This window comes from Centroberyx gerrardi, chromosome 2, assembly GCF_048128805.1.
Source record: "Centroberyx gerrardi isolate f3 chromosome 2, fCenGer3.hap1.cur.20231027, whole genome shotgun sequence".
NCBI classification, from domain to species: domain Eukaryota; kingdom Metazoa; phylum Chordata; class Actinopteri; order Beryciformes; family Berycidae; genus Centroberyx; species Centroberyx gerrardi.
Window position 1 is genome coordinate 6,194,723 of NC_135998.1, and position 15,000 is coordinate 6,209,722.

General features: G+C 42.1%; 1 protein-coding gene across 1 annotated transcript in view; it reads right to left on the minus strand.

The window, feature by feature from the left end:
* Positions 1-15,000, minus strand: part of cntfr (ciliary neurotrophic factor receptor) — a 330,551-nt gene that overhangs the window by 200,250 nt on the left and 115,301 nt on the right. Inside the window, exon 3 of the mRNA XM_078286337.1 lies at positions 10,999-11,080. Within this exon, the coding sequence (XP_078142463.1) occupies positions 10,999-11,080 (82 nt within the window). The remainder of the gene's footprint in view (positions 1-10,998; positions 11,081-15,000) is intronic.

Genomic DNA, 15,000 nt, shown 5'->3' on the forward strand with positions numbered 1-15,000 from the left:
CTCTGTTTCTGTCTGTCTCACTCTTTCGCTTGTCTTCCGTCTCACTGTCTCTCACTCACTCTCACTCTCTTTTCTGTTTTGTAAAGCTGTTTGTGTTTTCGCACAGGTGATGATAGCCAAGTTTGAGAGGCAAAATATGGGCTGATTGAGAGAGAAGATTATGAGAAGATTGTGTGTGTGTGTGTGTGTGTGTGTGTGTGTGTGTGTGTGTGTGTGTGTGTGTGTGAGAGAGAGAGAGAGAGAGAGAGAGAGAGAGAGAGAGAGAGAGAGAGACATTAACATTTCATACACCTTGCTCTTTTCGCATGCCTTAATGGAGGCTCTGGAGTCAACCCACAATTCACACACATACACACACACACACACACACACACACACACACACATTAAGGATGAGTGAAACCTAGCATGATGATAGAGACAGCTGAACTATCCTATAAGCTTTTGTTATTTGCTCCTGTTTGCAGACAGAAATCTTTCATCACTCACTATGAACTCAGTCGCCTCGTCTCTTTCTCCTAATGTTTCCTGTCTCTCTCTACTGTCCACTATCAAAATAAAAGCAAAAAATAACCAAAAAAAAAAGAAAGAAATCTTCTGGCCATAGTTGCTTTGTTGTGCTTTAATGCTACTAGGCATCTTCTCTTCTCAGGCAGGGAGAGGAGGCTGACCAGTCACATCAAAGGGTGTGTGTGTGTGTGTGTGTGTATGTGTGTGTGTGGGGGGGGCAGTTGTAGTTTCTCTCTTTCACCTTAAAGGTATTCTCAGAAGTAATCCTCTATTTTTATTTTTTTTTGCAATAAGAAACGCTGTTACAAGTATTCCTACTAGTAGTAGTAGTAGTAGTATTCCTTACTACCGGACCCTGCCAGTCTTCCAGTCTTCCAGTCAGTCAGTCAGTCAACTGGTAAAATACTGAGATTACACTGAGCTCTAGCTGGGATTTAATCTCAGCAGCATGCCAGACAGGGACAGCTGATTATGCTGAGTAGTACTCAGTGTAATCAGTGTAATCAGTGTTCCCTGCTAGTACATATAATACATGGTGTATATACTGTAGACACACCGAGACACAGGCACACACCGTACAAAGATGTGTACACACACACACACACACACACACACGCAGACACTATGCATGCGGGATGCAAATAAATGCTGAGATGTACTTTCAAACTCAAAAATGGGCCTTTATCTATCTATCTATCTACTAATTAACTTATTTACTTCATGTGTGGCTATCCTCTGTTTTCTCTAATGTGTCATCAGACAGTGTTTATATCCAATGAATAATTGATTTCATTTAGTTGTCTACTGACTATTGACTTTGGTGCTTCTAATGCTGTTTACAAAGATACACAAAGCCCAAACCGTGTGTGATCTTTCAAGCAGTTTCATCAGAAACATTTTACTGAAAAAAAAAAAAAACTGTTTTCAGATTTTTTTTTTTATATTAATGGCCGACATGTCTTGAATTCTTGCTGGGATTCAAAAGTCTGTCATTAAACATCTATTGTGATCACCTCCCAGGCATTTCAAAGAACTTCCCATGACTGCACCATACAAGTAAACAACTTTGGCTTCCCATGCTGTATGCACATGGTACCACAGTGATATGCAAGTGATATTTTTTTCTTTTTATCTGTTTTGCTTTTATATCTTTTTTCTGTTTATCCCTAATTATCTTTTTTTTTATCTTTCCAGTTCTTTGGAACCTTGTGTTATTTATTGTGCAATGGGTTGTCTTCCATTGATAAAATATATTAACTTTATTGCATGTTGTCAATGACAACCTAATGACATACTAATAGTAAATTGGTTTACAATTAATACATTTCAAAATAAATAAAACTCACTCACTGATTAAATGAATAAAAAGATAAATCATCATCATTTCTTTCCCTGAATTAAAGGTAATCCTGAATACTTACGATGTAGATCTAACCTCTTGATACCCTCCTAATATTCTGTCCATAACCTTACATTTGGAGTGCCAGAGTGATTAATCCAATTAGATTTGCCTATCTAAGGATCTGCCCATGAAGGTTGGGTATCACTGACGTGCTTTAAGTAAGTCAGAAATGGATTTACACATCTGTGCTATGTGTAGCCGTTGTCATGTAGGAAAAAAAAATTGCAAGGAATTAATTTAATTTGATAATTTAATTCTTTTAAACATGCTCCATCCCCAAGGGTGTGGATAAATCAGGCTGCAGAGAGGCTGAGCATCACAGAAGTCAAACCAGCACGTGTCGAGTGCTCGAGAAATAAATACAGCTTTGACAGCTGTAATACCATGGAATTAGTGTGAGAATTAACCTCTTACTCTCCCTCTGTCTCTCTCTCTCTCTCTCTCCCTCTGCCTTTCTGTTTCCCGCTCCCTGCGTCTCTCTCCCTCTCTCCCTCTCTCCCTCTCTCCCTCTCTCTGTCCATATTGATTAGATGGAAGCAGTATGAGGTAAAGAAGCTGAGCGAAAGGGCAGAGATGAAGCAAACACACATGGCAGTGGGTGACTGTGCTATAGCGTCAGTGGCAGATGATGTCATGGGTAGTAAATCTCCTGTTGACGGCACGGGTGACGTGGGGATGGAGGGATGGGAGAAGGAGGGAGGGAAGGCGTGAGAGGAGAGAAAAAGGAGAGAGGGAGAGAGGGAGGGTGCAAGGCAAAAGGAGTGAGAGGGAGCGATGAAAGGATAGGAGGAAAGGAGAGAAGGATGGAAGTGAGGGAGGGAAGGGAGTGAGGCAATGGAGGGATAGAAATGTGGATCAAAGAGGAGAGATATATAGACAGAGACAGATAGAGGGAGAGAGGTGAAGAGAGAGAGACAGATGGAAAAAGAAACAGAGAGAGAGACAGATAGAAGGAGAGAGGTAAAGAGAGAGATAGATGGAGGGAGAGAGGTGAAGAGAGAGAGACAGATAGCGGGAGAACGGTAAGGAGAGAGAGAGACAGATGAGGGAGAGAGGTAAAGAGAGAGAGACAGATGGAAGGAGAGAGGTAAAGAGAGAGACAGATGGAGGGAGACAGGTAAAGAGAGAGACAGATGGAAGGAGAGAGGTGAAGAGAGAGAGACGGATAGAGGGAGGGAGATGAAGAGAGAGACAGATGGAGGGAGAGAGGTAAAGAGAGAGGAGGGAGAGAGGTAAAGAGAGAGACACATGGAGGGAGAGAGGTAAAGAGAGAGAGATGGAGGGAGAGAGGAAAAGAGAGACATATGGAGGGAGAGAGGTAAAGAGAGAGAGAGATAGGGTGAGAGAGGTAAAGAGAGATAGACAGGTTGAGGGAGACAGGTAAAGAGAGAGAGACAGATAGGGTGAGAGAGGTAAAGAGAGAGAGACAGGTAGAGGTGAAGAGAATGATTATGAGTGGAAACGCTGGTCTCTCAATCAGGATATGGACTCCCATAAATAACACACTCTCTCAGTCAACAGCATGATGTCACCACACACACACACACACACACACACACATTACGACCACAACCACTCAGCTAAGCAAAGTAAAAGAGTGACGGGGGGGGGGGGGGGGGGGGGGGTTTGGATTTAGTCGCACCGTTTGTTTCCGTCATAAGAAAATAGAAAATCGAGTCAAACTACAAAATAAAACAACCAATCTACATAGTAATATACTTTCCTGATTCTATGTTTAATTTATTTATTTTGTTTTCCTTTTGCCCACTTTCTATCGATCGTCTTTGCACTTGGCTCATTGATATTCTGTGCTTGTTCTTCGTATTTACTGTATATGGCGTCCATTAATGGCATTGCATTGCTTTGACTCGGGGCCTTGCACTTCCTGCTATGTGAATAAAGGACATTATAAAATTCAATTGAGAGAGAGAGAGAGAGAGAGATACAGAGAGAGAGAGAGAGAGAGAGAGAGAGAGAGAGAGAGAGAGAGAGAGAGCGAGAGAGAGAGACAGAGGGGGGGAGTCAGGGGAAACTGTGAAAGATAGACAGAGACAGAAAGAGGGAGATTAAGACAGATAAAAACAAAATAGGTCTCCTTTTGCCCAGAAGCTGCATGTATGTGATCAATCTTGCGTGTCTCCATGCATGAGAGAGTCATTGTATGTGATATGAGTGATTGTATCATCACCGCAGTAGAATAATCTGAAAGAAACAGAGACATCCAGAGCAGCCATGATCAATGTGTTTTCTTTTATGTGAATACTAATTTTCAACTGCGTGTGTGTGTGTGTGTGTGTGTGTGAAGATATGAAGAGAAGCCATAAGCAGTAAGTCGATCAGTCAGTCAGTCGTAACTTAACTTGCATTACACTGAACTCCTAACAGCAAACAACGCTCTCTCACCTCATACTGAGTGGTGCTCGCTCGCCCGGTGTTACAGTCTCGCTAATGTGTGTATGCTTTGTGTGTACTGCAGTGTCTAATCTACGTGTGACAAAAATATATTTTTTGCTGGGGAATACATTTATTTATATAGTATATATAATATTATAGTATATTAGTGTAACAGGTGGGAATTTATTAAGTTTGGGCAATGCTAACAAAAGGGAGATCTCTCACCTTGTATTGAGTGAAGCTCGCTCGCCCCGTGTTACAGTCTCACTAATGTGCAGCTGCAGGGGCTAATACCGTATTTCCTCTAATATTGGCCCGGGCCTTTATTTACCTCAACTGCAGAGGGTACCAGGCCTGTATTGGAAGCAGGCTTATATTAGAGACAGGCCTTTATTTCTAATTCCCTCTGTTTGATAAGTATATTTGCTCCTATTTTAGTACGAAGCCTCCTTGTTTTCTGATCTGCTTCTGTTACGGTACATTAGGTAGACGTTTTTTTGTTACTGCAATGCATTACGATAATTACGGTAATCGACGACGGCATGCTCCAGAGACTTCCGCCGGCCGAGCCGTCTTGTGGCACTTGTACGTTACTACAAACTACAGTTACAAACAGGCACCAGGAGTTTACCAGTATCCACCGTTGTTTGCATGTAAGCTGAAGCTAACTGAAGCTAACTGAACCTGGGCACCGATGTGTTCCCGGTGATCCGGCCGAGATTTCGGCGGGGGTCCGGGGCTTGGATCGGGAGGATCAATGCGGGCCGTGGGCGCGGTGGAGAGGCAGCGGCGGAGAGAGGAGACGGACACGGTCCAGCCATGTACTAGGTTTTGACCTAGTTTTTTCCCCCGGCCTGTATTTGAGGCCGGCCTTTATTTGTTCGTGTCGACCGCGGCCCCGGCCATTATCGGAGACCCGGCTTTTAATTGACTACAGGCCACTATTAGAGGAAATACGGTATACGTGTGACAAAAAAATATTTTTTGCTGGCGAATATGTTACTTACAACTAGATTGAGCTAGCAAAGCAGTTCTGTGTAACAGGTGTGAAATTTATTAAGTTTATTACATTAATGCTAAAAGAAACGTTTTGGCTAACAGGCTAACATTACGGTATGATACTGAAAGACAGCCTATGTGTGACAAAAAAATATTTTTTGGACAATCCTAACAAAATGGCGCTCCCTCACCTCGTATTGACTGATGCTCGCTCGCCTGGTGTTATAGTCTAGCTCAGTGGTTCTCAACGTGGGGTCCGGGGACCACCAGGGGTCCTTGAGGGGGTTCCAGGGGGTCCCCAGCAAATTGATGAATTATTAAACTTCATCATTATTTAATTTACACAAAGTTAACACAATTAGAAAATGTAGAAGAATGACTGTTCTGATCATAGTTTCTCTGTTATCTCTCTGCCTACAATACAGAGAGTCATGGCATTCTGGACAAAATCATATCTGACAATAAATATACTGTCAGATTTGGGTCCGAGAGACAAAATCTCATCAAATGGGGGTCTGTGGCTCTAACGTGGACTAAATTAGGGTCCTTGATATGAAAAAGGTTGAGAATCACTGGTCTAGCTAATGTGTGTAAGCTTTGCAGCTGCAGTGGCTAAAATATTTTTTGCTGGTGAATCTTTTAGTTGCAACTAGATTGAGCTAGCAAAGCAGTGTTGTGTAACGTGAGGCATTTAGTAAGTTTGGGCAATGCTAACCAAACATTTTGGCTAACAGGCTAACATTATTTTGTTATGATACTTAAAGACTGCTAACCTACTGGAGCGTAGCAACATAGTAGTGTGGATCTATTCTTGTTGACAGTACACTGGTGAATGATTGTTTTAGGACTGTAGTAACGTCAACTACAGTAAGAGTTGATGCTGCACAGCTAGCTAGGCGCTGTGGGACTGGACAGCATCTGGATTTGTTTAATATGAATAACAAGACTGTTGTATGTGCACATGTGTATGTGATTTTATCTATTTTATTTCTTATGAATTGCTGTTACATCTACTTGCAGCGCAGTCTGGCTCTGTATCTAATAATGATGAATAATAATAATGTTATTGATTATTGGTCCTTGAAAGGAATACTTCTCCTGCTCTCTCCTGTCCACAGAGAGGTCAGAGGTCAGGGTGGATTCTTGCTGACACAGGAGCTAAAACCTGGACTTCAATATTATGTATAAATATTCGAGGAAATTGTCATGACTCTGACATTCGCACTCTTTGCTATCTTTGTAACAGCGGAATCAAAGTTTATTCTACTGATGCATTCATTCTAATTTGCTCTGGCTGAGAAAGAGAGAGGCAAGTAAAGCAGAGCAATGTGTCTCTTCATATGGATAACTGGGATTTAAGTGTGTGTGTGTGCGTGTGTATGTGTGTGTGTGATATGTGTGTAATATACCACAAAACAACTGTCTGAAAGACTGACTGATATCAGCGTTTCCCCCCTCTCTGACTCCCGCTCCTCGTCTCCCACGCTCTCTCGCACTTTTCTCTCTTCATCTGTCATCTATTCTGTATTCTTTCATCTCTTTTCCCATATCTGTCTTTTCCACCCACCCAGTATCTCTCTCTCTCTCTCTCTCTCCCTCTCTCTCTCTCTCGCCATCTCATTGTCAAAATTCAAATTCAAGGATGCTTAATTGGCATGACCTCTGGGTCTCGCTCTCGGTCTTTCTGTGGGTTTGCTACTTTCAATTATTATTTTTTGTTGTTATAGAGAGAGACGTGTTTCGTTAAAGAACTGTCTTTTTCTGTAGCCGGGTTTCCATCCGAGTTATGTGAGTTATTATGTGTCAAATTAGAAAAGCTGAATGGAAACAACAAATCTCGATAAACATCCATCAGTATCGCAAAGGTTTCTGTTGATCGAGACAGAAAACATCTTCTGACGCTAAAGAAATGATGCAATAAATAGCGTCGGAAATGCATTCGTCAAATGAATAATGACAGTGACATTTCTCTGTGAAAAGTATGAGTTGTCGCTCTCATGCTCAAGCTGCCTTGACCATTAGTCGGTGCATTAGTCAACTGCCAGGAATTTGTATCTTTTATCTTCGGATGTAAGCATGAAATAAGGCATGAGCTGATATGAAAGAAAAATAACAACTTGCCTCATACTTATCGATTCTTGAATGACCTTTTTTTTTTGTGGATGTGTTTTTTTCTGACTTCGCTCTCCACTGAGGAAGTCAATATATTACGCTCTTAAAATTGGGTTGACAGCTGGATGGAAACAGCTTCTGTCTCCTTATGCGTTTGTCTCTATTTTTTTACTCTCATGTCCCATCTTGCCCCTGCCATGTCTGTTTTTCTCTCTCTCTCTCTCTCTCATCCGACTCCCTCTCTCTCTCTCTCTCTCTCTCTCTCCATGTCTCTCTTGTCTCGCTCCGCCCTCTCTCATTCCCTCTGTCTTCCTCTCCTATCTGCCTGTCTTGTCTCTTCCTCTTTCCTCTTTCCCCTGCCTTGCCTCTCACTCTCCCCTCTCTCCTCTCGCTCCCCCTCTGTCTCTCTTTTCTCCGTCTTGCTCCCTCCTGGGATTTTGTATCTATTTGTCTGTCTCTCCCTCTCTCTCTCTCTCTCTCTCTCTCGCTCTCTCTCTCTCCCGCTCTCACTCGATCTGGGGACATTTTCTACCAGTGTTTCAGATCGTCTTTGTTCAGTAACACCCTGCTGTCATTAATTATGAAGCCTCAGATGGATTTCCTATACGCTCCATGTCACACACACACACACACACACACACACACACATACACACACACACACACACACACAGTGCATGCGTGTCTGTGCCTGCCTCTATATGTGCATTTTGTACAGATCGAGTCAGACCTAACAAGAGAGTTCCTTCCCCTTTACACTGCTCTGTATTGACTACAGGTGTGAGTGTGTGTGTGCCTATGTGCACATGCATGACTGTGTGTGTGTGTGTGTGTGTGTGCGCGCACTGTTAAGTTACGCATACTCCAGGGAATCCTGTCAATCAAACCGGCTACCAATTTGTCAGAGAAACAAGGCACTTTCCAAGACAGACAGGTGTGTATATGTGTGTCTGTGTGTGAATATAAGGGTGTGGATGTGTGTATGTGTGTATATGCACATGACTCTATGGCCAAGTGTGTATTCATACATGTGTCATGATGTCTCTACATGTCGCTTGTGTGTGTGTCTTACTGTATATATCTGTGTATTATGTGTGTGCGGGTGCATGTGCATTTGCAGGGGTATATAGGTGTGTGTGTGTGTGTGTGTGTGTGTGTGTGTGTGTGTGTAGCAGCTGATATGTAGTGGGAAATACGAAGGTAGGTGATAGACAGTGAGTGACAGATACGCTACAGTGGAACCCCTTGGTAGATCTGTCTCTCACACACACACACACACACACACACACACACACACACACAGACACACACAAGCAGTCTCCCCAGAGACAGAACAGACAGCGCTCTTTTTTTTCTATTCCTCTCATTTATACCTCCTTCTATCCCGATCTGTTATTCCCCTAAGTCTTGTTTTCTCACCTTCTCTCACCCTCTGCCTGCTCTCCCCTCACTCTCTTTTTCCTTTTCCACACTGCAAAATATATATCAATAATATACAGTTTAATCTTGTATTGAAAAATTCCTGAAACGAGTGAAAATATCTATCCAAGAGAAGAAATAAACTCTGTTCTCTCAGTTCAGCAGCTCAGCTTGTTTTTCTAGGAATTATTCTGGAAATAAGTTGTAATGTTAAAATAATTCACATCACTTGGCTGCAAGTGTTTCACCAAATTTTGTTGAAACAAGCAAAATTGTCTCACCCCCCACACAGATTATGTCACTATTATTTCAGGTTATGGTTTTAAGAAAAGTAATTTTTGCAGCACACTCTCATTCTGTACTTCTCATCACTTTCTTTCCCTCTTTTTCTCTCTCTCTACCTTGCTCTCGTTCTTCCCCAGCAAACATTCATTTTTATTTCTCCCTGCTCTCATTCTCTATCTCTCACACTCTTCCCCCCTTTCTTTCTCCATCTATTTCTCTATCTTCTCTGTTTATCCCAGTCTTCATCCACCTCTTCCATTCTCCCTTTTGTATTTTCCATCTCCCTCTCCCACTTTGCTTCTCTCGTTGTTTGTACTTAATCTTCCAAGACAACATACTTATTCCCTAACCCATTTGTACTGGGTGTGTGTGTGTGTGTGTGTGTGTGTGTGTGTGACCCTCGTGACACAGCGATGTGCGTCACTAGAGACTCATTGACTTCCTTAGTCTCTTTCTGTGGGTCAGCTGACTTCAACAGCCCATTCCCATTGGCTACTCAGCCAAGGCCACTTTTCCATAAAAGTCAGGTGACAGATCAACTGCCCTTTTAAACACGAGCAGACACAGACACACACACACACACACACACACACACACACACACACAGTCTAATTTATCTTCATGCATCTTATGTGAACTCTCGGAACAGCAGCGACTGCATTGTGAAACAGAAAGAGTCTGTTTCTCTCTTTCTGCTGCTGTTTTTCCTCGCTTGTTCTCTCTCAAGATCCCGGTAAACAAAGTAATGAAAACATGCTCATCATCATAAGTTCAGCTGACTAGCTTCTTTGTTTTTTTTCTGCAAGCCTCAGTTAACTGGCCAAAATATTATCACCATGCAGCAAGAGACGGCATAAGGCCAAATAATATTTAACCCTAGCCGTGACCTCATACCGCAAGCAATAATGTCAGCATATTTTGACCATTATCGCTATTGTTTCTTTGTTTTTAAGTGATGGAAAGTGAGTATCAGTCAAACTGTCAACTCCAACTCCCACTGGTCCGTGTCCCACCTACCGCTGCAACAACACTGGCCTCACAGCTAGCTCAAATTGGCCAAATGACAGTAACACAGCAATATCACAGCTAACATCCAGAAACACACAGTAAGTCTTACCCTAACTCCACAAGTGGCAAACTAAATAACAGTAAAAACAAAATAAATAAACAAACTTTTAAAACAGGTCAAGCAACATCAGATCAACTGTATGAGGGCAGCTGCATGCAGAACATGGGGGAGATTGTTGGCATCGTCGACATTTGCATTCACAACAAACAATTACAGCAGAAACCATTCGATATCAGAGCACAGCAGAGGAGAAATGACTGGAGTAGAGCAGAGTAGAATAGAGCAATGTTGAAAAAAGTAGAGGAGAGCAGAGTAGAAGAGAGCAGAGTGGAAAAGTGTAGAGTACAGTAAAGTTGAGAAGAGGAGAGGAGAGCAGAGAAGAGTACAGCAGAGAAGAGCAGAATAGAGCAGAGTAAAGTAGAGCAGAGTAGAGCAGAGAAGAGAAGAGAAGAGTAGAGAAGAGGAGAGCAGAGTACAGCAGAAAAGAGAACAGTAGAGACAGTAGAGTACAGCAAACTAGAATAGGCAGGAGCACAGCAAGGTAGAATAGAGCAGAGTAGAGAAGAGCATAGCAGAGAAGAGAAGAGAAGAGAAGAGAAGAGCAGAGCAGAGCAGAGAAGAGTAGAGTAGAGAAAAGTAGAGTAGAATAGAGCAGAGCAGGGTAGAATAGAGAAGATTAGAGTGGAGGAGAGTACAGTAGAGTAAAGTTGAGCGGAGTTGAGTCGCTCCAGGTTGAGTAGTTCCAGGTTGAGGTGAGTATAGCAGATCAATATATAGAATAGAATAGAATAGAATAGAATGCGTACTCACCCAGTTGACTGCGTCTCTGAGCGTAGGCCACCACCACCGCGGCCAGAACCACACAGCACAGCGACGTCACAAGGTTTGCCATCTGTAGACACACACACACACACACAGACGGGACACACACACACAGGAGAGCCGTCAGAAGGTGTGTGTGTGTGTATGTGTGTGTGTGTGTGTGTGTGTGAGGATAACGCGAGTGCGTCCGCTTGACCGCCTGATTGACTGACAGACCCATAGACGCCTACAACACCATGGAGGAGAGATGGTGAGATACTGTAGCTGCTTCCTCTCTCTCTTTCTCTCTCTCTCTCTCTCTGTATGTCTCAATGTATCTCTATCTCCTTCCTCTCTCTCTCTGTCTGTCTCTCTCTCTCTCTCTCTCTCTCTCTCTCTGTGTGTTTTGCCCCTTCCTACTTGTCGAAATCTCGTTTTCTAAATAGCGGCCTTTTCCTTTCTCTCTTCCTCTCACTCTTGCTATCCTTTTACCCCTCTCTCTCTCTCTCTCTCTCTCTGTATGTTTCTCTCTCTCTCTCTCTCTCTCTCTCTCTCTCTCTCTCTCTCTCTCTCTCTCTGTTCATCAGCCTAATGGGTCCATCCTCTCTGGGATGGGCCATGGCCGGCAGTTCTTAAAGGGACAGTGCACCACAAATAAATGCACAGCTCCCAATCAAAACAACAACACAACGCCACATGAGCAGAGCATCCCATCACCTCATCGCTGCCTCACAGAAGCGTTGCATCTCCTGAAAGTCAACTTTTCAGGAAAGAAAATAAAAGAAAATCTGGTTGTTTTTGTTTTTTTACAATTTAGGATGTATGATCAATGGTTTGGTTTGGTTTTAGGATACATTTTCTAGGGTCATCTCCTCTTCCTTGCTTTCTTATCTTTCCCTATTCTTCTCTCTCTTTCCCTATTCTTCTTTCTCTTTCCCTATTCTTATCTCTTTTTCCCTCTCTCCCTATATTTCTTTTTTTTTTAAGATTATTTGATCATTTTCCCCTTTATTAGACCATAGTTGAGACAGGAATGACATGTGACAAAGGTCCTGAGCCGGATGTGAACCCAGGATGTCCCAGCCCAGGACAACAAAGTAAAATACTTTGTTACTTTACTTAAGTAAGATTTTCAAGCATCTGTACTTTACTGGAGTTTTTTTTTTCACTTAAGACCTAACTTTACTTTTACTCACTACATGTCTAAAAGAAAAATCTCTACTTTCTACTCTCTACATTTTCATCAACTGGGAAATCATCAACTGATCAAGAGCCAAATGTGATCGGCTTCACGGATTCAGCTGCTAGAGTTGAGCTGCAGACTCTTTCTCATCTGGGATTCAGAGTTTAGAACATGAGAAATGACTTTTTTTGACGACGACTTTTACTTTTATACTTTAAGTCAATTTAAGACCAAGTACTTTTATACTTTGACTTGAGTAAAGGATTTGAAATGGTACTTCAGCTTTTACCAGAGTATATTTTTAGATGAGTATTTGCACTTTTACTTGAGTGAGGAGTTTGTGTACTTCTACCACCTCTGTCCATCACTTTGGGAAACTGCATCCTTCCCTCTCCCTCTTCTCTCTTTCCTCTCCTCTTCTCTAACCTCTTCCTCACCCTTCTTCCTCCCCTCTCCTGCTCTTTCTTCTCTCTCTCTTTGGCCACATCCACACTAATACGTTGTAGTTTTAAAACGGCGTTTTAAAACGAAAACGATCTCTGTCCACACGAGCGTTTCATAAATAATCTCTGTCCATACTAACACGCCTGAAAACGTATATCACATGACCATTCACGTACACTTGGCATGCGCGTGCCGGTGTAAACAGGAAGCAGATTGTCTACTCTGCGGTTGGTTGCTTAGTTGCAGAAAATACTACGGAGGAAGAACAGCAATGGCGAAAAGTAAGACCAGAGATTTCTTTGCTTGGACCGACGACGAGGTGGAACTGTTACTGAAAGTAACACATGAGTATAAGGCGGTCGAGGCGGATGTCGTGACTGATAAGACCCAATCAGGAAGCGAACGTGGGTGTCTGCGTCATCGTTTTCAAAAGTCTCCGTTTCCGCCCATCCAGACTAAAATGCAATCCCGGAGTTTTCGAACTAAAACGGGGTCAGCAGCGTTTTCAAAAGTCTCCGTTTTAGGGGTCCGAAAACGCCGGAGTAGTGTGGACGCTAGGCGTAAACGTAGCAAAAGTTATGCGTTTTAAAACGAAAACGTTTTAGTGTGGATGTGGCCTTTGCCTCTATTCCCCGTCTATTCTCTTCTCCTCTCTTCTCTTCAGCGAGACAAAGGTTCTTCTCTTGCAGACAGAGGTTGTCTTTGGGTCTGGATGCTGCTGAGACTTAAAGTAAAGTGTGTGTGTGTGTGTGTGTGTGTGTGTGTGTGTGTGTGTGTGTGTGTGTGTAAAACGCAGTGAGCACTCTGAACAGAGGGAAGCAGAGGAAAGTGAATATCCTTGTTCTTTTGATGCAAGACTCCAGCTGTTACAAGCCGCTGTCATCTCCCATCACCTCTTGCTCTTTGGTTAGCTTCAGCTTCCTCTTTCCCTTTCTCCCTCTCTCTCTCTCTCTCTCTCTCTCTCGCTCTGTACTCATTTCCTATCTCCTTCCCTTTTCCCTCCGAGTCTTGCTGTCTCTCTCTCTCTTAAATGAGCATCAATTCAATCTTTCAGTACATAGGTATCTATCTCTTTCTTTCATTCATTCTCTCTCTCTCTCTCTCTCTCTCTCTCTGTTGAGGTTCGACACCATTACACCATGTTTCAGTGTCTCAGTAGTAAAGAAACATATCTGCTAGTGATGCCGAGTGACATTCAGGAACATGAAAAAGCTTTTACAGTCCAACTAAAATGTCAAAAGGCAATAAAACAGTCAAAGACATTAAACGAACTGAGGAAAGTTTTCATGCAGCACCAAACTAATGGTATTTAAAAAAGGAAAAGCTTTTACACTGAAACGACACACTGAAGAAGTAAGAAAGGTTTTCACAAACTACAAAACTAATGGTGTTTAAGAAAGGAAAAAGCTTTTACACTCACGCAACACATTTAAGAACTTAGAGAGGTTTTAACAAAACATTACAGATCTTGGGTGAAAAAAAGAAACTTTTTTGATGTCAAACCAACACAAAAGAACTAAGAGAAGGTTATTCTCTTTTAAGAAATCACTAAGGTAATGGCATTGACAGGCTTCCTGCAAAGAACAAATATGGAAATAATGAGAAATTATAAGAAAAGGCTTTTTTTCAGCCTCACACAAGACCAAAAAGGAACAAAAAAAATAAATATTGAACAGATAGCATTCACATAGAGAAAACCAATGAACATATTTCCCTCCTTGACACAAGAAGAACCCTAACTAAAACAACTGCCACATTTTACTACTCGTCTATATAATTAAGCATGCAAATTCACTACTAATTGGTTTTCCATCCACCAAATTATGTTTGTTAGCTTGAAAAGTGAGGTTTCTTCAGTATTTTAAATTTAAGCCATTGGTGATTAAAAAGTAAATCATTGTTAAAAGTGCTATGTGAAGCATTTTTAAACATCAGTAGATAATTGTCAAATTAATTGTGATACCTTGGAATATTTACCATAAACAAATGAGAGCATGGTAGAGATGATTGGTTGCCTCTATCGCATGCTAGTGCTATTGTTGGTGGTAGTGTTTCTCAAAATTAAGACTACATTTCTCATAACCCCTGTTGCTTTCTGTCACAGAGACGATGTTCCTACTTGTCCCCCCTTCCTGCCGTCTCTCTGTGTGCGTTTGTTTTCTCTTAGGATTTACTGAAGAGGATAAACATGTTGGAAGTGATTTTTCCTTCAACCTTTCAACTCCTTCCACTATCTGCCGTTGCCAGAAACTATGAAAGCTTTAGCTCTGTTTGTACAGGAAGATCAGTGCCCTCTTCCTGTTTTGTGCCGTAAAGCAATATCCCATTGTGCTGTAAAGCAATTCAGCAATGAAAGATGTAATGTATAGAGGCCGGTAGAGGCT